Source organism: Filicampus tigris, chromosome 3 (genome assembly GCF_054856515.1).
Source record: "Filicampus tigris isolate MCC_2025a chromosome 3, RoL_Ftig_1.0, whole genome shotgun sequence".
NCBI lineage: Eukaryota > Metazoa > Chordata > Actinopteri > Syngnathiformes > Syngnathidae > Filicampus > Filicampus tigris.
The window spans coordinates 20,996,970-21,020,070 of NC_141219.1; the positions used below are offsets into that span (position 1 = coordinate 20,996,970).

General features: G+C 40.9%; 2 protein-coding genes across 4 annotated transcripts in view; one reads left to right on the forward strand and one right to left on the reverse strand.

The window, feature by feature from the left end:
• Positions 1-7,446, reverse strand: part of fsd2 (fibronectin type III and SPRY domain containing 2) — a 9,664-nt gene extending 2,218 nt beyond the window's left edge. Inside the window, exons 1-12 of one of the 3 annotated variants that reach the window (XM_086025096.1) lie at positions 7,255-7,446; positions 5,334-5,404; positions 5,046-5,204; positions 4,527-4,622; positions 3,606-3,839; positions 3,442-3,464; positions 3,205-3,326; positions 2,482-2,646; positions 2,274-2,408; positions 1,880-2,036; positions 516-649; positions 283-415 (exon numbers count right to left, since the gene is read on the reverse strand). In XM_086025096.1, the coding sequence (XP_085881222.1) occupies positions 283-415; positions 516-649; positions 1,880-2,036; positions 2,274-2,408; positions 2,482-2,646; positions 3,205-3,326; positions 3,442-3,464; positions 3,606-3,839; positions 4,527-4,622; positions 5,046-5,204; positions 5,334-5,404; positions 7,255-7,291 (1,466 nt within the window). In that variant the 5' untranslated portion in view covers positions 7,292-7,446. Of the gene's footprint in view, positions 1-282; positions 416-515; positions 650-1,879; positions 2,037-2,273; positions 2,409-2,481; positions 2,647-3,204; positions 3,327-3,441; positions 3,465-3,605; positions 3,840-4,526; positions 4,623-5,045; positions 5,205-5,319; positions 5,405-7,254 lie in introns of all 3 variants that reach the window. The other 2 variants (XM_086025097.1, XM_086025098.1) reach the window with 2 other exon arrangements.
• Positions 6,750-21,739, forward strand: whamm (WASP homolog associated with actin, golgi membranes and microtubules). Its single transcript, XM_086025095.1, has 11 exons — positions 6,750-7,436; positions 8,476-8,649; positions 10,332-10,482; positions 11,086-11,255; positions 12,284-12,491; positions 13,188-13,372; positions 14,448-14,534; positions 14,717-14,812; positions 16,112-16,487; positions 18,031-18,173; positions 18,410-21,739. Exons 1-11 carry the CDS (start codon positions 6,861-6,863, stop codon positions 18,578-18,580), a joined length of 2,337 nt encoding a protein of 778 aa, XP_085881221.1. The 5' UTR covers positions 6,750-6,860; the 3' UTR covers positions 18,581-21,739.
• Positions 21,740-23,101: the final 1,362 nt, after the last annotated feature.

Here is a 23,101-nt window from a genome sequence, read left to right on the forward strand (position 1 = left end):
CGTCAAACTCTTTAGCTCATTCAGGACATCCTGGGACTATTTCACATTCCTCAAATTCACACATTTTTATTTTCAACCCACATTTTAATGACAGCTGCAAATCAATGCAGACGTTATGTATTTTACATAATTTGCCCTTGCACATTTCTTGACTGATTTTGGCAGTTTGAAATCTAACCCTCTACATTTCAACACTTCAATTCATTCTGCATTATTTCACTTCAGTGTCCACCCTTAAATATTCACAGACAGTTTTTACAGTAATTGCATTCTCTAGTTTACCTGGTGAAGTTGTTATCGTCTAAGGCCATGGCGCTGATTGGCAGCTCTTCATCTCCATAGAAAATAGTGAAACCATCCTCAGAGATGGACAGGCATGGATGAGCAGTGTCCTCGAGGAGATAGAAAAATGTGCCTGCCAACAGAAGAACAAAACATTTTCAGATGGCGTTTAGTTAGGCAGTAGCCTGAACAGAAAACAAATTAGCAAGCGGCTGCTCTGTGTTGCTTCTTACCAGAAGCGGAAATGCTTATTTCCTCACTTCTGTCACTGGGCCCACCTATATTGACTGCTCGTGCCGAGATGAGGTAATTGCGACCTGCTTGAAGCTGTATCAGACACTGACATGTGGGAACTGCTACTACAGACCTGGAAATTAGGACACATAAGAAGTCAGTCAGATATATTCACCTCACAGTACCACGACAACATTTCTTTGCATTCATTTTTTTTTTTCGTTCCAAAAACATTCTGGACTCCCTGAAAGTTACCATTCAACAAAAATGCAGCAACTTCGCTGAAGTGACCAGACAAACACATGAAAATGGCCCCAACTGCTGAGGATAAGAGCTGAAGCTAAGAATAGATTTTTTCTGGGACAGAGTGTATCTTGATTCAGCAGCCCAATAACCACGGGACTGCTGCAAATGCGAATGTTGTCTTGTTTATGAAAGCATAGAGGGGGGGAAGAAAAAGCCCAGAAATTAAAATTAACAGTTAATTAGTATTAACTAGTTTTATAATTAATTAGTATTGCTAATTTGTGTTTTCTGGGACCAAATTTGTGTTCAAATGACAATTGGTACTGCTTGCTAGTTTGCTACTGAGCACTGTTGACATGCCTTTTTGCAAGGCACTGAAGCCTCATACTGCAGTCAGTGGTTGACCCTCAGGGCAAGCAATGCATTCTCTGCTCTCCTATATGCTCTTCACAACCAAAATTATATTTGTTCCTTGAAATTGTGTTAGTTTATCTTCTACAGTTTATTCTCTCAGCCACACTACTGCTTCCAGTACATGTACTGAATATGTCTGTTAGATTTTTTTTTGTTGTTGTCCATTCTGATTTCAGCCTCTGTGTTGCCATCTGCCCAGAGTTTTAAGAATTGGCACTGTTGGACATGTAACTTAAACTTAAGTAGTAGCGGTGGGACTTTTTCTTAAACCAAGTAGGTTTCAGATTTGCCTTTAATGACATCAACATTTTCCTGCCCTCTGGTTGGTCAGAGCAAACCAAGTTCAAATATCAAAACATGTCAAGTGATCTGCTCACGTGAATACATGTAACAGTCAGAAATTTTACTGACTGAGTATTATGTATTTTTATGTATATAAAAAAATGAATTACAATTCTTTGCCATGTTACTAGATGACTGAACTGTACGAGATGATGTACGTGGCACAGTTACTGCCATTTGAAAATGAATTGCCAATTAATTTTCAAAATGCGCTATATAAATAAAATTGTATTGTACAATGGTAATTTGACATAGTAGATGAAGTCTCTCAGTTGAAGATGGTGGCGGGGGTGGGCTCCCCGCCCCAATGGGAAGCCCTGATGTAAGTCTTGTATCTTGTAGTGTGATGCAGTGATCTTACTCAGTGACCCCCTTCTCATTGCCATCAGGCCCTTTCAGTTCAGTCAGCTCCACAGTATAGGAGTCAACAGGGTCAGGGTTTCCAGACTCCCAGCGTATGAGAGCAGCCTCCGGACAGCTGCAACACTGCCTCTGCTTGATCACTGGAGGTGACGGAACTAAGGGGAAATGAGAAAAGATTCAGCTTTGATTCTCCCCAACACTATCAATAATGTGAGGCTGGAAAAAATAACAAGCCTATTTACAGCAGAGAGCTGATTTCAAATGTAGGGAGTAAAAGTAAAACGTTATGAAAATAAATACTAATGCCAAGTACAGATACCTTAAAAATCTACTTAGGTACAATAATCAAGTAGTGCTTCATTACTTCCAGCCACTGACTTACAGTGTATTACCTGTCATGTATAAGGCCTTCTCACTGGGCGGGCTGATGCCTGTCGTGTTGGTGGCCGTCACCCAGAGCTCATACTGAGCACCAGGCAGAAGCTCTTTCACAGTGCAGTGGGTCTCTTTCACTTTTGACTTGCTTACTAAAGGGGAAGGGAATGGATCAAAATAAAAAGTACCTCAAGAGCAGCAGATGGTGTTGTGATGCAGGCGTACCATGTGGGGCACTGGTGCTGTCCAGAGGCGCGTCCTGCAGCACGAGCCTGTAGTACAGCTCATAGAATTCCACTGTGTCGTCGGAGAACAGACTCCAGCACACACGCAGAGATGTCTGGGTGGCTGAGTTTGCCATTTGAGGGTTGATAACTGGGGCAGATGGAGCTGTGGACGGCCTGTGCTCTTTACTTGGCAGCCAATGTTGCGTGGTTACAGACAGTATCTCACAAGAGCGAGTGTGCCCCTCGCATTTTTGTCTACAGTAAATATCTTGTCATTAAACAATGCTGTAAAAATGTTTGAAACGCAACACAGTGGCACACTTTAGGAACGCGGAGGAAACCGACCGCTTTGTTCCTGTGGTGTGTGACATGATTATAATGTGTTTTATAGGCGGCAGAAAGTAACAAGTGGAAATGACGTCTATTTGCGTCATTTCATCCAGTGATGAAATGTGCAGCTAATCCATGTGATTGGTATTGGCCAATCTCACTCATTGGATGATCGGTATCAGAATTACCAGCATAAAGCTCTGATCGGAACACCCCTAACAGTTATCATTAACTCATTCACTGCCAGACATTTTCAGACCTTCTTTTACCCTAATGTTTGAAAAAACCATCAATAAATTCCTGGGATTGAATGGCTAGACTGTGAAAAGACAAGTAAATTCATCAATGGCGGTGAACGAGGTCAATTGCAAGACCAGAATTGAAATGGAACCTGGAACAATGTTGATGGAGTCCATCATGCTTTTGACATCTGAATGGTCAGCAAGCGGTGTTTCAAACTCAAGACTTGTTGCCAGTGTGAGGTCCATCTCTTCTTTGGCAAACTCCTCAATTCTGATGAAGTACAAAAAACAAAAAAAAAATTGGAATTCTGTCATTTATCTGGATTAACAAATGTGAATCGGACCAATTCAGATCACATATTTGCACGAGACGGTGTCTTGCTTACCGTTTAATAGTGGGAACAACTGTCTGTGATAAAACAGATGGAGATGATTTAATACATGAAGATGAATGATAAATTGATAGATTTGGATGAATAGATGGATTGATAAAAAGATTAGTGGCTGGATTGAGGGATGGCTGGATCGATTTAAAGAGATGGATTTATACCTTGAGAAAAAGCCTGTTGTCCTGGCTGCGGTAAACCTCCTTAGCCTCCTCGATGAGCTCTTTAGAGGCGTCCAGCGCGTGCCCGCAGGCCAGCAGCTGAGCGTACAGAGCCTCCAGCTTCCCCTTCTTTTCGTCTTCCAATCTAGCCGCACGCTCGTCATAACGCTGCGAAATTGTCTGAAGAACGTCAGTGTAGTGATGCTCCAAGTGTTGCTCACGTCGGCCAAAATTCTCCTGCGTGGACATCTTTGCATCATGTGCAGAATTTTTCACCACAATGTCACACATACTTAGAGACTAGCGAAAGACGCAGCTTTCTCCGATGGCACCGCTATTTGACCGGGGCAGAATGATTTAGAAAACATGGTAAATGGCTTGAACGCATAATTAGTTAACATGATCATTGAAAGACTGGAATATTGACTAACATTTCTGTTACTGGGATTAATGGCACACACTTGCGTTTTTAATGGTGAAATGGATAGTGCGCTAAAGCGCTGATGTTAGCTAGCAGGCTATCCATTATATTTTGCTAAATTATTCCAAGACAAACCAACCAAACATTTAATAGCTACCTATGAGAAAATGTCTTCCACAAACCTGATGATGGAGGTTTGCTTCCCAGCATTCCCCTTTAGTAGTGCCAAGTGGAATATTAAGTGGAATACTATACAATCCACCACCAAGCAGTCTTGCTATCTTCTCTGTACCTACAGCTATTGACGACATCCACTCTTTATTCACCTAGAGGTTTCACTGGATTATTTATTTTTTTTGATTAAGAAATACAAAAACCTTTGGGGGTTTCGATCTGGCAGTGCAATCCAAATTGTGACTACCACTGAACATGTCACAATTGTCTGCCACTTATTGCTTACAACTACTATGAAATATTTTCTTACTCTGAGGGAAACATTTTACCTCTACAGTGAGAAAGATTTCTTCCAGGTGTCCTGCAAAGTTCTCCATTTCGGCCACCTTCTCTTGCAACTGACTCCTGGTGCTGTCGATGTCACTCTACAAAGGTTTAAACAAACTTAAAATGGCCCCTTCATTCAAGGAAATTAGTTCAAATTACAACACCATTTAAAAGTGTTGCAGTTTGTTACCGGCAACAGCTGTCAGGGGGAGAAAATGACATGACAATTGTACGAAACATGACTGACAGACTGCGATCGTAGAAAGCAGTATTTTCAATTTGTGGCATTGATGTAGTCAGGTATGGAATGTCATCAGAGCATTTATATGAAATCCAGCAGTTTCTTGTATTAGTAGCAGGGGCAGAGCTACATGGTGGCCAAGGACATATATATATACATACCTACGCCCCTTACCTGTTTGTAACAGTTCAGCAGACAATACAATGCCTGTATCTTATTGGTAATATATTTACCCCCTGTCATTAAGACGACTAGGTAGAAAATTACTTCAGCTTCCTACCTCAATACGACCATTGGTAAACATATCATGTCCATCCTTCGTCCCCGGGGCCTTCTTCAGAGTGCTGGCCATGTCTTTGTTCATCTCCTGCAGTTCAGCTTCTTCTGCAATGACATCCAATTTAGTTCCCCTAATCTCATGCAGATCCATGTGGAATGCCTGTGGGAGGACATTATAACAGTGAGAGATAAGCAATAAATGCAGAATATCTGAACAAAATGTGCACAGTAAGTGAGGCACGCAGGTCGAATGAAAAAATTGGATGGATATTTACCGCAATGACTCAACTTTTAAGCAAGCATTGTTGGCCAACGTGTACGACAAGCCAACTCTGAGCAGAGCAGCAACACACGCAGAAGCTGTGACAGAAATAGATGAGGCAGCACACACTGATCAAATGTCAAACATCTGAGAATAGACCAACACTGTCTACTTTGCTTGTTGAATTAAAATACTTTTGCAACAAAAAAAGAGATTAAAGTGATATTAAAGGTTTAAAATTGGTTTGGTTTGAGGTTTCATTCTGACATCACAGATCACACTGGAAATTCCCAGACTTGTGACTCAAAACTGAACGGCAATAGCGGGCGAATATGGTGCCTTCACTGACCCTCGTAATTTCTACTGTCTTTTATACTGTGTAGTCATAATTGATTACTGTATTATTGATCTCACATTTTATTGATTTTCCTCTTGTGCTTTTTCCACAACTGTTAACAAGATGCATAAACGTAACTTATCCTTACTATATATGCGGCTGGAACATACATATCAACTATTCATCTTGTTTTCTGTGTCCTATGTGCATGTATATTTTCTCCATCAAAATAAAATATGAAGTTAGACACCTCCCCTTATTAAACTCAATTTGAAACTAGATAATGCAATTTCTGTAGACATTTTGCGTGAATAATAAAATAAGTTGACGCTGAGCGGAAATGCTGTGGAATTAGTTGAAATGTTGAAACGTAAAATGTGACACTTGAACTTAGATAGGTTTGTCGAGATGTGGAGGGAGTAGGTAAATGTAAATATATATATATATATATATATATACCTTTTGGAATTTAATTGTGAACAGTTGGTCATTTCTTGGTAAATGTGATAGCTCCCAAGATGAATGAACGAATGAACTGAATATTTTGAAGTTGGAATGGCTCAAGAAATGTGGAAGGAGGAGGTAGTTAGATTATGTAAATGATCTCTTAATAGGGGGATTTTGAAGTGCAGAATTTGGGAAATAGGGTCTTTTTGAAATGTGGAAAATTGGTAACCAAGATGTCCTGAATTTGTGCGTCTTTTTCACCCTAACATTACAGTCCATTTTCCATGTTCAGAGTCAATTGTAACCCGCGCCAAGAATATTCTCATAATAGTTGTCCACAGAATATCATGCTCTGAATGAACTACAGCTCTTTCCCAAATGTAGGGAAAAATGTCTGGAATTTAAATCAATGATTAATTAATTAATTAATTGCATCAGAAAAAGGGTAAAGTATCGTTGCTGGTGCAGATCTCACCCTCAGACCTCTCGGGAGACAGGCCATATAGAGGAATGGTTTCTGAATCAGTAGAAAAATGTGGAAGATTTAGAACGGCAAAAGTGGGCGTAATAATAATAATGATAAAAATTCGCGTGCAATACAATCTCGACGTCTTTTTGCGTCTGCGAGTCACTTTGAAGAAGAAGAAGAAGGTGAAATCCCAATTCTTTCTGAGGTCCTTGAATGCATTTCACGTCACGCAAATGGCGGACGTTGTAAACAGACCCCCAGTTTTGAGAAGGAGGCCCGTGCCCAAACATCTTCTTCAACCATGAACAACATCGAGTGTGAGCGCCCGGACAGCTTGGACGGATGGGTGGCGGTAAAAAGTAACATATTCGAAGAAGCCGAGGTGTTTAAATTGGGTTTTATCGTCCAGTGGAACGTCATCGAGTGTAAGTTCGCGGTCACCTGCCACAACAGGACATTACAGCGGCGGAGGCGTAAAGAAGAAATTAGCGTGACGGGGGAGCATCAAAGCAGCTGGGCCGGACTCTTCTCGGTTAGAGATTTAAAACACATCCATCAGCAGCTAACGTGTGTCGGCGATGTGTTGGCGGCTTGCTTTCCCGACTTGTCCCAGTTCGAAGACGGAAGCATCTGGGATTTGCTCTTCCCGAATCGAAAGTACGATTCGGACGACGAGCGGAGGGAGTCGGACGCACCGTGTCGGAAGCTGGAAAAGTACTTCAGCACCGCCATCGATGTTTGCGGGAGGACAATCGTGCTGGACACGCTTTTCTCCCAGGATGAGCGCGACGTGGAAGACTACTTTGAGAACCTCCAGGAGTTCAAGAGGAAGAGCATGCATGACGAGATGTCAAGGGCGAAGGGTCACCTGCGGCAGGTAACTGAGTCATCGTGTACACAACCTACATACACCACACTTTTCACAACTTTGGGTGAGCATGACGTCACGCGAAAATAACACTAAGGAACCAAACCCTTCTATGTCGTTTGACCAGTGCAGAACTGCGGCCAAGCTATCAGAGGAAAATTCTACACAAAATACAGTCCACTCCAGACAGTACAGAAATCATTTCCCTCACCCGTGAACTGCCATAAAACCCATTCCCTCAGTACAAAAATCATTCCAGTGGATTCTTCTTCCTGAAGAGTAATACTATCATCATGCGAAGTTTGGACTGATTTTACTGTAGATTTTTTTCAAACATTAGAGGCAAAGTCTGCACAAAATACAGTACAGAAATCATCATTTTCCTAACGTTTGAACTGCCATAAAAAAAACATTTCTCCAGTAAGTAGAAAATCCAGTGGATTCTTGTTCTTGGTGGCCCATACTATCACCATGTGAAATTTGGAGCCAAAGAGCCGTTGGCCAGGCCTGTAATGGATGAACATATCGTTGTTGTCCTGTGAAAAATGCGTATCTCCTATTTTGGAATTTTAATTTTTTTTTTCACATTAATGCGGAAACACCATTCATGTAAAAATCCGAAAAAAAATTTAAAAAATGGAGAATGTGTTTTTCACATGACAGCGACGATATACGTGTTCTGCCTACATGTACATCACTGGCATAGACAGATGAACAAAGTGTTTCGCTTTTGCATCACTGTCAGTAAGTGGTCAGTTATAATACATCGACGTCTACCTTGTCCTCAATGGAAAGTTATTCTTTAGTAAAAAAGAATGTCCTTGTACTTCAGCGAATATGGATCCTCTGAGAGTCGTGCGTTATTTTTTTTAGGCTGATTTTAAAAGCAGTTTGCAAGACCCACCATCTTATTCACACACTCTGTATCCACCATTGGTTCATTCTAACCAACATATTCATATGCTAATAATTGACTTTTAGCATTGTAACTTTGTGAAATACTGTATTATGATTCAACAATAAGCGATTGTGTCCTTTCTCCTCTCAGCTGCTGCAGAGTCACGAAGGCGCGGACCGGATGGTTGTGCTGCTTGCTATCTACGCACAAGAGGATGAGGCCTACCAGGATCTGGTCACTGAGGCCACTACCTTCTTTCAGTACCTGCTGCAGCCTTTCAGAGACATGCGAGAGCTGGCTTGCCTCTACAAAATGGAGATCCTGGTAAATACAAGCATGCCATTTGAAGGTTGATGTTAGTGATGTCACAATTGAATCTTTTAGAATCGATTACCCCATCAATTATTCCATGGAATAATTCCTTAATTGGATACATTTGCACATCGCTGTGGCGAGCACAGACGGGGAAAAACTGACGGGACTTATTTCATTGTTTGACTGCACTATCAACTTTCCACCAACAGAGGGTGCTAATAGATCAGGTGTGTGGTGTCCAAACTGTTTCGTTTGAGGGCCACATGCAGAAGAATGGAAGGACGCAAGGGCCACTTTGAAATTCTTCAACTTTAGTTTATTAAACATGCTAAAATCAATCAATTAAGTAATTATATATTGTTTAAATGTTCTGGTCAATTTAATAAACTGCTACATAACCTCTTTTTATTAAAGGCAAATAGGTATGGATTTTTCAAGATTTTGGGGTGGTCAACAGCCCTGTATCCACTTGACTAGATCCACCCCTGCATTGAACAGCAGCCAAATGCAATCTCCACATTCCAAACCAAACCAAGAGCGAACTGTGCTAAGATGACCATTTTGAAAACAGTTACTTGAGGATCACTAATGAGCTATGTACATCGCACCATGACACAGAGCAAAAAGTGAAGAAACTGTTTTTGCTTCTAAAATGTAATTGTCTTTATTCACCATAGTGTTTTGTACAGTAATAGTGGGTGTTTCAGTCCTAAATAGTTTATTTGTGTCTTTGCATGTTGCTGATAGTAGAGCTGAAAAATATAATATTTTTAATTTTTTTTAATTTCTAAAGTCAAAGTTATTGAGATAATTTAGATGTGGTCTTCTTTTCTTCTTCATTGCATTGCAGAAGTATTGGCAGACACTCAAAATCAAGTGACTCGGATTCGAATGCAAAAACGTGATCAGGACATTATTTGGCACATATTTATTTTGACACCCTCCCTTCTCACTCTGCCCACCTCCTCCTTTCTTTTTTTTTTTTTTTTTTAACTCATTCACTGCCAAAGACAAATTTGTCTTCACGGTCCAGCCATTCAATCCCAGGAACTTGTTTATATTTTTTTTCAAATTTTTTTCAAACATTGGGGTGAAAGAGGGTCTGAAAATGTCTGGCAGTGAATGAGTTCAAACTAGCCCTGTAGGCCTTATCAAATGTCATTTTTAGTCGATGCCGCAGGCTACTGAAAAATGGATGGTGTGCTGCAAATGGTCCGCAGGTTGTAGTTTGGACACCTGGTAAATAGTTAGTCATTAATCTGTATTGGCTGAATGGATGCTTTTTTTTTTTTTGTGGTGGTCAACGTATCTGACTTAGTCGACTTTTATTTCCCCCAGCCCTAGGCGATTCTACGAAATGGAATGTGGTGGTAAGGGGCTGAAGCATTTAATGAAATTAATCGATTACAAAAAGCAACTCTAATGACGACAACCACTATAGAAAACATCCAGGGGGATGTTTTTAACAATCAATTGAACATTTTGTGAGAAGGAAAATTATATTATGCTAGAATTTGCAATAATACTCTCACTTGTTCTTGGTTATGTCCATTGTTGGATCACAAGATCGCTGGAGTAATCGTAGCTACTGTGCCACTAGGACTGCCTGAGAGCATTTTCCCAAAACTCATTCTCATGCATGTTTGAATAGCTTTTGGACAGTTGATGTTCCACACTGCTGTTTTCTGCAGAAGTCCCTGGAGTTTGATGACTTAGGCCCTAAGAGGATTGAAGCTCTCGAGAGGGAGGCGGAGGAGTGGAGGGCCAAAGCGGAAGATGCCGTCGCTTCTATTCAGGACATCACAGTCACCTACTTTGCACAGACTTCGAAGGCCCTCGCTGGTGACTCATTGTGTTTTAATCACTTTATTATTAATAACCTGAATTCTGTGCATCTTACCGCCGCATGCAGGAAATAGATCCCTAGGTCCCTAGTTGCATTGCAACTTTGTACACAACATGAGGTTTACTTGTGCAAACTAATGAGATCCGCAGTGCCCATTTTAGAGCAACAAATAGTTGTTAAATTTACTGTATGTAAAAGACCGCATACATCTCACTGTAATGCAGTGGATCATGTATTCTTATCTTGAATCATTATCAGAAAAGTAGGAGTTATGAAGATTTTACACATATGTATTTTCCATCATCATTTTGACCGCGATATATTTGGGGTTGACTGTAATTATTTATTATTATTGTAGTTTGCATTAGATGCAGAGAAATGTAATACAGTATTTGGCTTCCTTATTTCAGTATGTTAGGAACATGACAATTTTATCAAGTCGTACTGATGTGCCCGTGCTCTATAAAATGTAGCATGTTAAAAAGCAGATTTTCGTTTGTATAGCACAACCTAATGTAGTGGTGCGTTAGTGTAGAAAATGAGATGCCACGCAGATGCAGACGTGCATAACCGACGTGGCGCATACTGTACATGTTCAGGTATGGTAAAGCAGATGGAGGAGGATAAGAGTCGCTTTGGAGCCGCTGCCTGGGCTTCTGCGGCTCCGCGACTGGAGAAACTGCGCTTGCTGCTGGCCAAAGAAGCCCTGCAGCACATGAGATCAACTGAGATGTGTCTGAACAGCAAAAAAGCCGGCATCAAAAAAGAGGTGAACATCGTACACACTGGTTTGGCATTTGGGGTTCACTTTGGTGCAATTTGTTATTTGTGTCTGTATTGTGTGTGTTGACATGACTGTGTGTTTTTTCGGGTGCCTTGGTTTGTGTGTGTGTGTGTCCCCCCCATCTTCTCAGTTAGTGCCCGGCAGTGTATTTGTTATGTCTTAATCAAAGTGTTTTGGAAAGAGCTTATCTGCTGCTGCAGGTTGTTTGAATCTGAAATTTCAAAAAACACCTTCAGAGTGTACACACACTCACGTTGCATTATTCATTTTATAACACTCTTTAAATTCCAGGTTTGATGTTGGCTGTGTCTGCATGCATGCGTGTGTGTTTTTTCTGTCATGAGATCAGTGAGAAACACCTACACACAAACACCGGTGGCCAAATAATTCAGCGATTATGTTGAGTGCCCCTGCTGACTTTGCTGCATGATTCCTGTGTGCGTGCGTGTGCGCGGAATGAGCAGCACATCATCTCAAATCAACTCAGTCTAGAAGCTGGAGGCTGATTTCCAGTCAGTTCCATTTGTATGTGGCACAGCTCAGCCTACGCGAACACTCTTTGAAAGTGTTTGCTTTATAAGCTCTGTCATGAAAGTATTTAATTGTACCGTTGAAAAAAACAATATTGTTGCTTTCAGCTCATTTCATCACAAGATCAGAACCAGCATACGCACACACTGACACTGAGCCTCGGATATGATGTCGAAAGTAAATAGGGGAGGGGAAATGTAACATTGCAAAATCCATTGCAGGCACAAAAACACACTAAAAGCAGCTATACAACATCCAATATGACATTCGATACAATCTCTTGAGGAGCGTTATTTGGGCAAAAGTAGTCCTTTGCCTTGTGGCATCTGTAGGCTCTGTAGGCATTACAATACACTCTAAACCTTTTTAAGGAAGGCTCAGTTACTCGCGGATTTTTATGCATTTGTTAAAGAAATGGGTCATCCCTCGAGAATGCATAGTCCGTGGCGCTGAAATTGACCTTCTTCTATGTTTTGTCCTAGTTTGCCAACTTGTATGGCAGAGACCAGGGCCAGACAGCTGAGACTGGTTCTGCCTATGAGCAAGACCAGAAGAAGGACTCTGTAGACCGACTGGAGTTGCAGTTCTACGAAACGCAACTGGAACTGTACAACACCAAGTTTGAGATCCTGAAAAACGAGGAGCAGCTGCTGGTGACTCAGACCGACACCCTGCGCCGTCAGATCAGAGGTAGTCGTGCTGCACATGAGTAGCACAGCACATTTTTAGGTCAAATGATCAAGTCAAGAACACATGTTTGAATGTGCATAACAGTACCAGATGCTCTAATTAGATAATTGCCAGGCACTTAAAACGCAGTCACTGCCAAAGACATTTGTGTTTGTCTTTTCACAGTCCAGCCGTCCAATCCCAGGAACGTGTTTATATTTTTTTCAAACGTTAGGGCAAAACAGGGCCTGAAAATGTCTGGCAGTGAATGAGTTAAACACAATTTCAATACACATAAATTTCAGTTTGAAAAAAACAAAAAACAAACCAACAACAACAACTAGCGCAGCAAGCAGCTATAAAGGGCCCTCGCAGCCCTGGCAACGTTGGGTTACTGGCTCGTTGGCATGCTCGCACATTGGAATTGATGCAATAAAATACTTTGAATAATTTGAGGACATAAAAAATGTGAGATACTCTCTTTAGTACACCAAAGTATTCATGGAAGCTAAGTTCTGGTGCTGTATCCTAATAAAAAGTGTCAATATATTAAATGCAAATTATTCCATAAAAGTGTGTTGGAGTGGATAGGTTTGAAAACTAGACTGTCTTCCTTGCCATTACTAAAGTAACCTCAAGCTCACTCACATCACACGTTGCTGATCGTGAACTAAGGTTGACATGGAAAGTACTGACTGGACATGAAATGTGTTGTAGAACTGAAGGAGGAGGTGGTGTATTATGATGTGTGTGAGGATCCCGAGGAGCTCCACAGCATGCTTCACACAGGACTTCATCACACGGAGCCTCCAGCCATCCGTCAGCTCAAAAGACGCCTGCAGAACCTGGAGACCAAGAGAGGCAACATCTGTGCTCGACGAGCTTACCTGCGCAACAAAAAGGTGCCGCATGTGAATAGCTTGTACTTCTCAAAATGACTCTCTGGACATGCAGAGCATTTGACTTTTTTATTTATACTGGGTAGTTGTGATGTTTTCGCTCATTTGCTTTATTCAGCTTTGCGTCTAAGCAGAGACAGTGAAAGTCTGTCTGATCACTATTTCCAAATGCACCGCTTTTTTTTTGGAACAGATAAATAGTTATTTGCTGAAGAACTTTAAGTAGTACCATATTTTTGTGCTCTTTTTAACAATACACATTGCTACATGTTCAAAGTGTCTTTCAGGGCACCTTATTAAGAAACTCATGACGAACATGACAACTGCCTGTACAAAAATAAACATCTTGGGAGTGATATATATATTTTTTTTTTGTAAGTGGCCCAGCAGATAAGAACTTTTTTCAGGCCGGTTCTAATATTTGGCAGGATAAAATTAAAAAAAAAAAAACTGCTTTGATCCCTCAATGATTTCAACAATAGAGGGTGGATTACAGACTGAACATTTGACTGGTTTGCAATACTTTGTCCTTTAACAATGTTTAAGCTTTACAACAGAGAGGAAAATCTGCAAAAATGGACCAATTATTTTTTTTTTTCTTTTTTGCGGGTGCGTGGGGACATCATTTGAACATCACTATCTTTGTCTTCTGTTTTAATGTCTTAATGTAAAAGGAATCGGCAAAAAAAAAAATCAGCCAATTGTTACCGATTTTAAAAGAGCCCACCAGTAGACAATCACTGGTCTAGGAAATAATAGTGAAGTGACACATCTCGCCCGAGAGACAAAAGGCCACTGCACACTGAGCAACGTGGCCAAACGTGACTAAACTAAACTATATAAAAAAAAAATATAGTTGGTGACTTCCTGCCGCACATCAGGTGGTTGACCATCGCACTTGTAAACCACTTCACAATTGAAAAAACACAACCCCCCCCCCCCGGTGTTTTTAATAACAATTTGAGACCCCTCGTGAAAACCAGTTGTTAATTTGATCAAAAATGGCCAAGTTATAGAAGGTGATGAAACAAGACAAATGAAGCTAAAGGCTTTCTTCACGATGTGTGTGTCTATGTAGGACCAGTGTGTGGAGGCTCACGAGCAGAAGCAGCTCGCAGCCGAGCACAGATCCATAGTCTTCACCCAGCATCATCAAGTCCACTTGGTATGTCGCCATGGCAACGAGACAGTCAGAGAGCTGCTTCCACGTCGGCAGAAGCTCCTAATGAGCCGCAATTGGATTCTGCCCATCTCCCCGCAGTGTCGCCTTCAACTTCTCTCTCTCTCTCTCTTGCTCTCTCCATCGCTCTCTCTCTCTGTCTCTCTCACTGTCGCTATTGTTTGTAGAAACGAGAGAAGAGGAAGGAGGAGGAGCAGAGGAGGAAGCAGTGGGTAGACCAGGAGCGAGAGAAGACTCTGAACAGATTAAGATCCTTCAGAGAGGTTAAACCTGCTCCTATTTTGTCTCTTTAGTAAGCCGCAAAGCTGCCTCTTGAAAGTTATCCCATATTTCATGTTCTGGATGGAGGCATCACGGAGAGATGCGCCGTACAAGCGTTAATCATGATTCATTTAACATTTGTATTCAGATTTCTGATATTGATGGCTTAACAAGACCAACGGAGGAGTCAGTTCCACAAACATTTGTAGAATAACTTGATACTATATGTGACCCGCTATGGAAAAAATGAGTCACAGTGACCCATATTTCAGAAATGGCATCATCAGAAATGATGAATGATCTCAGCTTTCCAATGATATATCAACCACTGCACTACCAGACTCATAACTTTATTATTACTCATGACGTCATTACCACAGATGTGAGTTGGCAGATACGACACGCCCCCTTTGAGCCATCTTAGCACATATTGAAAATTTTATTTTTTAAGTTTTCCATTTCCCATCTTAATACACTGTGGTCATTGTAGTGCCGTAATACAGCCGTGCCTTCACTTCGGAGTTTAATTCACTTAAAGCTCAGAACTCAAAACACAAAACATCTCTCCCCATTGAAATGAATGGAAATGCCAATAATTCGTTTCAGACCCACAAAAAACACCATCTAGAATATTTGGAACATGTTTTTAATAATAAAAATAGCACTCTACAGTATTGTACTTCATAAAAACAAACAGTAATAAACAGAGATGAGCATTTTACCCAGTTTTGCTCATCCATCATTTGTCATCAGTCAGCGACCAGGCTACCCGAATTCTAATCATCAGTTGGTCAGTTAAGTCAGTCATTTAGTCCGTTAGAAGTGATAGAACTACCGCAATGTCAATGCTAGTTTTGTTAGCCCGGCTATGGCGTTATGCATGGTATGCTAGCACTAAGCTAGCAACCGTTTGTAATTGATGTGGTTTAAATACACGACGTGTACATTTCTTTTATCTTCAAACAGCTAGGAGGAAGAACTTGGGCGTGTGCTGTTTGTCGTGAAGCATTAAGTGCTCATAACTTCAATTTTTGCTTGCGACTCAAGCCAAAAAGTTGGCCGACGGACAGCTTGTATCTTGAAAAACTCTTAGTTGAAATTCACCTGACCTAGTAGTTTCATGACTATTCAAAAATATTGCTTTTTATCTCGGTGATGTCAGTGTGAGTATGCGTTGGCGGATGGCAAATGACATTCTTCATGGCCTGCGTTTAACAGGAAAGTTGAAAATACACAAACAATTGTGACGCTTTCTGTCTTCCAACACTGGTCTCTTTTCTCTCCCCCTTATCTCTTCAAAGAAGCGACAGGGTCAGTATGTGCTAAAGTCCCGGAGGTCTCCCACAGAGTCGTCTTGTGCCTCCCAGCCACTTTCCATCATCAGCCTTGGCCCGCCTCCGTCCTCTGATGGGCTTCCCTCTAGCCGCCCTGCACCGAGACGCAAAACACTTCCGGTGAAACCGCAGCCTCAAGACGTGCCGGTCCAGATCATTCCTTCACCGCCACCTCCATCTGGAAACGGCTCGACTGTAGTCCCTGCACCACCGCCAGCTCCTCCTCTTCCGCCTCCTCCTCCTCCTCCACCATTCAGCACTTCCTGTGAAGACAAACCAAAGCCGCTCAGTGATCGAGAAGAACCTTCTTTTCCAGCCAAGAACACACTCACGCAAAATATAGGTGAGGCTTTTATGTTTATTGGAATTACTTTTGTATCTCAAAAATATGAGATTATTTTCATCTTGAAAGTGTACAGCTTTTTATCTTTAAAAAAAAAAGTCCAACTAATTATCTCCAAAATTAGGGTTTACGATGGTCATTAAAAACTTCAAAAATCATTAAATGGATTTTGCAATAATTAAGCCCTTAAAGCGGAAGTCAACCCAAAGATATTTTTTTCAAGAATATGTTCCCAGCAGGCCCACTAGTTGAAACACGGCATTCTGAATCATTTTGCGTTTGTGGAATATAAATTAAGAAGCAAAATGACATCACAACTGCTCACAACGACCAATCACGGCTGACCTGTTTTCTGAATCTGAGCCGTGATTGGTCTTTGTGAGCAGTTGTGATGTCATTTTTAGTCGACAGAAGACAAAATGGCCGCCCGCAGAGATGGCTAAGAACGGGTGCATTAACACTTATTCCACAAATGCAATATTTATCAGAATGATCTGTTTCAACTAGTGGGCTTGCATAGAACATATTCTTGAAAAAAATATGTTTGGGTTGACTTCTGCTCTAGGGGAAAGTTGACTAGTTGAAACACGGCAATCTGATAAATATAAGATCCACAATACAATAAAGTTTCCAGTTGCGACAGTGACGCTCGCCTGCCCCCACGACAACCTTATTGCTTATAATCTCGCAAAATATACAACTTTATCTTAAACGCGTTACTTTTTATCTTTAAAAAATGATACTTCTTGAAATTACAGGACTTATCTAAAAAATGTAGGAGTTTTTATCGGAAATACACAACTTTTTATCTTGAAAATATACAACTGCTTATCTCGAAAATATGCAAAATTTTATCTTGACAAAATGAGCTCGCTCTCAATTAGACACTTTTTATCTAAAAAAGAAATGGACAGCTTTATATGGTGAAAATATACTTTTTATCTGCAACTCTTTATCTTGAAAATATGACTTGATTCCTCAAATATTAGAAAAAAACATTCAACTTTTTATCTGGAAAATATACATCTTTTTGTCTTGAAAATATGTGACTTTTTTCTTAAAGTTTTGTGTTTATCTTGCAAACGTTTTTTTTTTTTAAATCTTAAAAAAAGACAAGTTCAAAACCTGTTTACCTACTTATCTTGAAAATGTTTTACTTTTTATTAGCGATATGCAGCTTTGGATTTATCCAACCTTTTACCTGGAAAATCTACAACTTTTGATCTTGAAAAAAAAAAACGTTTTTCCCCAAGGCAATTGTGTTATCTTTTTACAATCATGTCATTAAGATATGTGCGTATATATGGGATTGAAGGACAGAACGTGAACTTGTTCCATTAAGACGAGTGTTTTGGAGGGTGTGTTTTGTTTCTGTTTTGCATGTACACACATTTCCGTCCTAAATTCCCATCTTCCCTTGAGGCTGTAGGAGGTATTTCTATCGACCAGCACCTAAACGCATCCATCCGGCTTCTTATTTCCTTGGCCTTTGTGGAGGATGAAGGGGTGTCGAGAGAAAGCTTGAACTGCGTTGTCGCTATAGGAACCATGGATGAAGTGTTAGCCTCGCTGCAGCGTGGACAGATCCGACTTCGGAAGGCCCCCGGACCCGAGATGCCTCCCCCCTCCGGGGACCAGAGAAGCAGCCTGATGTCGGCCATCCGGCAAGGAGTCACCTTGAAGAAGGTCAGATGTTCTACACTGGAGAACCTTCGAGCTTTTCCTAAGATGCGGCGTGTAGCCGACGATGCTGCGTTCCCGACTACTTCCTGGGACGTCTAAATAGAAATAGCGCACGTTTCGAAACGTTACACTCAAAGCAAAACGCATGATAGAAAACAGCAGAAGGGGCAAATGAAGGCGAGAGGGCTTGTACGAGGTTTGCACTCTCTTGAGAAAGTTCTGTCAAATGTCAACTTTAGGTGCTTCCGGCTCGCTCCCAAGTGCACAGCGGCAGAAGGCAAGACAACGAGCTGGAGCGCAGCATCAAAGCCGCCATGATGAGGATGAAGAAGGTGTCGGCCGACTCCGACGACGACGACGACGACGACAGAGGAGACGAGGACACGCTGAGTGGGGACTGGGACAGTTGAGGACATCTGCGCTTTAGATTACGGCCAAATTTGTGTGTGGAAGTATTTGCTTCAGTTGGTTTTTTTTTCTGTCATCATCTACTGTTAGTCAATTTAGGACTTGAAATGTCACAATCAGGATTTGGATCTTCTCTTTGCTGTGTTTGCAAAGTAGGGGATTTCATAGAGTAGTCTGGAAAGCTGTTTGGGCCTTTGTTCCCTAGCCTTGACAGCCGTCGTAAGGGTCCGCCAGGGTTGGCGCCATGAAACCTTTTTGCCAATGTGGCCAACAGTGGAAAAATTCTCCTAGCCAAGTGTACTTAGCCACAACACCGTGTTTATTTTTTGCTGCCGTCATGTGGGCACGCAGCCGCGACATGGTTGCTCAGATGACGCATAACACTTCAGGGAGATGTCTTTTTCTTCCCACCCCCTCTCGATAGCTAACTTCACGAACTTGTAGTAGTAGAATCTCATGCACAAACCAATTCTAATGAAGTCGGGACGTTGTGTGAAACATAAGTACAAACAGAATACAATGATTTGCAAATCATGCCCAACCTTTATTTAATTGAATACACTATAAAGACGAGATTATTTAATGTTCAAACTGATATACTATTGTTTAATGCTCATATTAAATGCACACGCTAGCAGGGTGAGTCAAAGTGCTTGTAAGTGCTTTGAGAGCGGCATACTTGGCGGCTAACCGCGTTGCTAAGGCTAAAAAGACATTCAAAATTGGTGGAAAAAACAACCAACTTTGCATTCGCGTTTATTATCGTAGCAGGTCTTTGATGAGCATTTCACAACTTTCTCAGTCTTTTTTGCTGTCTGTCCCAGTTTTTTGGGAACGTGTTGCCCCCATAAAATTCAAAGTTAATGATTATTTGCTAAAAACAATAGTTTATCAGATTCACATGAAGTATCTTGTCTTTGTTAGTGTATTCAATTAATTATAGGTTAAACATGATTTGCAAATCATTGTATTGTGTTTTTCATTACGTTGTACACAAGGTTCCAACGGAAATGGTTGTACTAGTACACTATTTTCATCACTAGTTATACAATCAAGTGCACTAGTAGAATAAAACATGTCTTACAAGGTTTTTCCACGACAATATCAGTCTAACATTTCTACACACTAGTAGGACAACTTTGGCATAGTAGTAAGACAATTACATGTTTCTGCTGAGGCAAAATTACACGAGTTGCCATCCGAGCACTACTTGTGAAGCATTAAAGTGTTAACTAGGAGAATTATGGAATGTCACAAGTAGTGCTAGTAGCAGACAGTTATCACCTTGCGCCCAGTTTTTCCTCACTAGTAACTCTTGGCCTGCTAATACACGATTAAACTTTACTAATATACCCCTGTGCCGCACTAGTAGCCTCTTGGAACCTACTATTAGTGCCAAAATGCGCACTAGTAGTTTTGCCCCAATCATAACATGAACTGTAGGTGGCCTTTTAATATGCAGAAATGTTGTATGCGCTAGTAAGACATCATTAGTCTACTAGTGCGCGGAGTTGCTAGTGAGGACAAAGAGTGTATTATTTACATGAATGTTAAGATGGCTGAATAAATGGTCAAACAGCTTTCCACAGAAAAGCTATGCAGCTTTGTACTATATGGTCGGAAATTGAAAATGATGACGAAATGTCACCCTAACGGAGGGAGTTTTTCGCATTAAGAAAACATTTCTGTATTTACAAAGAAGCATTTGGGCCACACTGAAATGGAAAAAATTACATTACCGGAATTACTTCATTATTGTTCTTTAGATCAAAGTTATCGTGTTATGAGAGTAAGAGGTTTACTTATTCCCAAGAAATAAATGTGGTAGAGGAGCAATCATATTATTTTTAGAGATGACTGCCGGTACCAGGTATTGTTATTGGGCCGATACGGGCCTTATTTCACGGTACCAGCCACCGATATTTAAGGCAAAAAAATGGACATCAAATAAGTCGCTGTACACTGCGGCAATTTGATACTCTGGTGACTCGTGCGTCAGAAAGAAAGCCAATTGAAATTCGATGCATCAAACGTACTTATCTGTGGTACCTGTACGTCTAACAATGAAACCGTTCGAAATCGGAAAGTCGATATTTGATTAAAGGTTTTGAGCAGTATGTGCTTGGCGCGTCTGCCTCTGACGTTCAAGGTTCGAAACATGCATGTTAGTTTCACTCAAGACTCTAAATTGTGTGAAGGTGTGAGTGATTGCTTGCTTTTTATCCACAGTATGTGCCTTAGTGATTGACTTGGCGACCAGTCCATTGGTGGATGGCTGCATTTTCTACTGCGCCCCCCTATGTTTCTTGTAATGTATTTTCTTAATTTTCAGTGTGGCCCTAATGCTTAACCATTAGTGACGTTAAGATTTTTCTTGCTGTTTTTGTTGTCGTTTGCTGTTATCAAGTATTACGAATGTATTCAAACAAGGGCAAATATTTTTAATCCTTGTTGTGTCACAGCTTTGTCTTGGGCCCGCGAGCACTGAAACTTTGTTTTACTGTACAGTAAACTTTGTCAACCTATGTTGAGCCAAGGCGCGTTAAACATTAGCAAAATCTCCCAGCACACCACCAAGCAAAAACATCGCACATGAAGAATATGCAGTGGTAACCTGACTTACAAGTGTATTTAGTTCCGGGACCGTGCTCATAATTCTGGTCGTATAAAAGGATGAAACGATGAAAGTCACGAGAGCACACACAATCGTAAGTCAAGGCACCGCGTTATACTGAAATATTCATGATCTCGTCACAATTTACTCATATTTCAGTCAGTTGTGTACCTTCTGCCATCCGGTTTATGAAGAGCATTTAATTGTGCTGCCTGTCACTATACGTGGCTCTCATAAAAGATGAACAGTTTAGTAAATAAATTCATCCAGACCAATTAAGTGAACACCCGATGATTTGATTTCCAACATGTTGGTTGGGAATGAATGAACTCGCTAAGACGGTGTGACATGTTATGTACAATGTTTTTGTAGGGATCCAACGCATGTCCAACGCTCGGGCAAAACCTGCCCCAACACAAAATTAGTAATGTGATGATCTTCTAACACAATCGCCCCGCCCTCCCAACCCCTTTTTTTTGATGCCACAGTGATTGTATGACAGTCATAAGGATTTGGTTGTTTGAATAAAACTAACATTGAATGCTGACCTGAGTGTGTGATGTGATTTGAGTCACCCCGCCTACAGAGATGTATGGAAAGCCGTTGGAGCATTTATTCCATATCCTTGATGTCCAGTTTAAGGTCCGTGTACTAATACACACTTTGTCCTCACTAGTATCAATACAATTCAGCACACCAGCAGAATGATTAGGCCATGAGTAGAACGACCGTTTTGGTAGTAATTTTGCCTAAACTGCCTACAACTGTTATGCTAGTTCAACACTTAGGACACCTTTGGCAAACTAGTAAGTAGGATTCAACCGATTGATTGGTTGGCTGATTTAATTCGACAATAACAGCCCTTTTCAAATCTGTAAAATATCTGATTTTGCCATTTTTCTTCCACATTTAACACATTACGTAAGAAAAAGGTCAGGACAAATGTTGAAAAAAATGGTAAAAAAAAAAAAAAAATGCCGATTTTTGCCAATTTTTCTCTGTCTTCTCTGTAAAGTCAAATATGAAAGGACAAAGTAATGTAAAACAGTCAAATGTCCAAATGTCTGTAATTCACATCTTCCCTAATCTTAATTATTGCAAGCATTAGGTGACAAAAAGTATTATACACTATATTTTTTAAGTTAATTGGCTGATTAATCAGTTATCAGAATTGTATTCTGCAAAATATCGGCACAGGTCTAAAAAAAAAAAAAAAAGTACGATCAATCCATATTGGTCAGGCTCTGTTGTTGTTGTTTTTTTTTTAATGCTTCTACTTTCTGCACACTTTACTTCACTCGTGGCATTTATTTTCCCTACTCGTGCACGGATATGGAGTAAATAAATGCACAGGCGGCTTTCTATCCAGATGCCCTGTGGACCTGTGAGTGTCGTGTGGATGATTTGTCCACATGATGTCACGTATAAAATGAGTCACATCAGCTGTCAACTTCTCGTCTTTCGATCACTGACAGAGACTCCGCCTCCAGCTCTCTTCCTAGCGGTGGTGTCGAGCGGGCTCCTTCTCTTCTTCATAGGAGGAGAAACAGGTGCAAGAAGGGTCGAGGAGCTCACCTCCAACACATGATCATCAACATAAAAGTCAGCAGCCTGTTACTATGGCAACAAGGAGTCTTGGAGATAGCATGTGTTAAACTGACACTTGTCCCCAGCGAAGTGGGGTCTCCTTGTCATGGTTCTCTCGTGGCGGGCTGTTAGAGACGAAGCACTGACCGACATCTACAACTGAAATTCTAAGATTTGTTCCATGAAATTCTATTCATTGATTCCCGATTGCCCATTCTCTTCCGTTTTTAGCGTTCCTCTTGGCTGCACTGCTTCGATTACGTGAATGAAGATTTTTTTTTTTTTTTTGACCCATCAGATTTCAGCCTCTACGTGTTTCCAT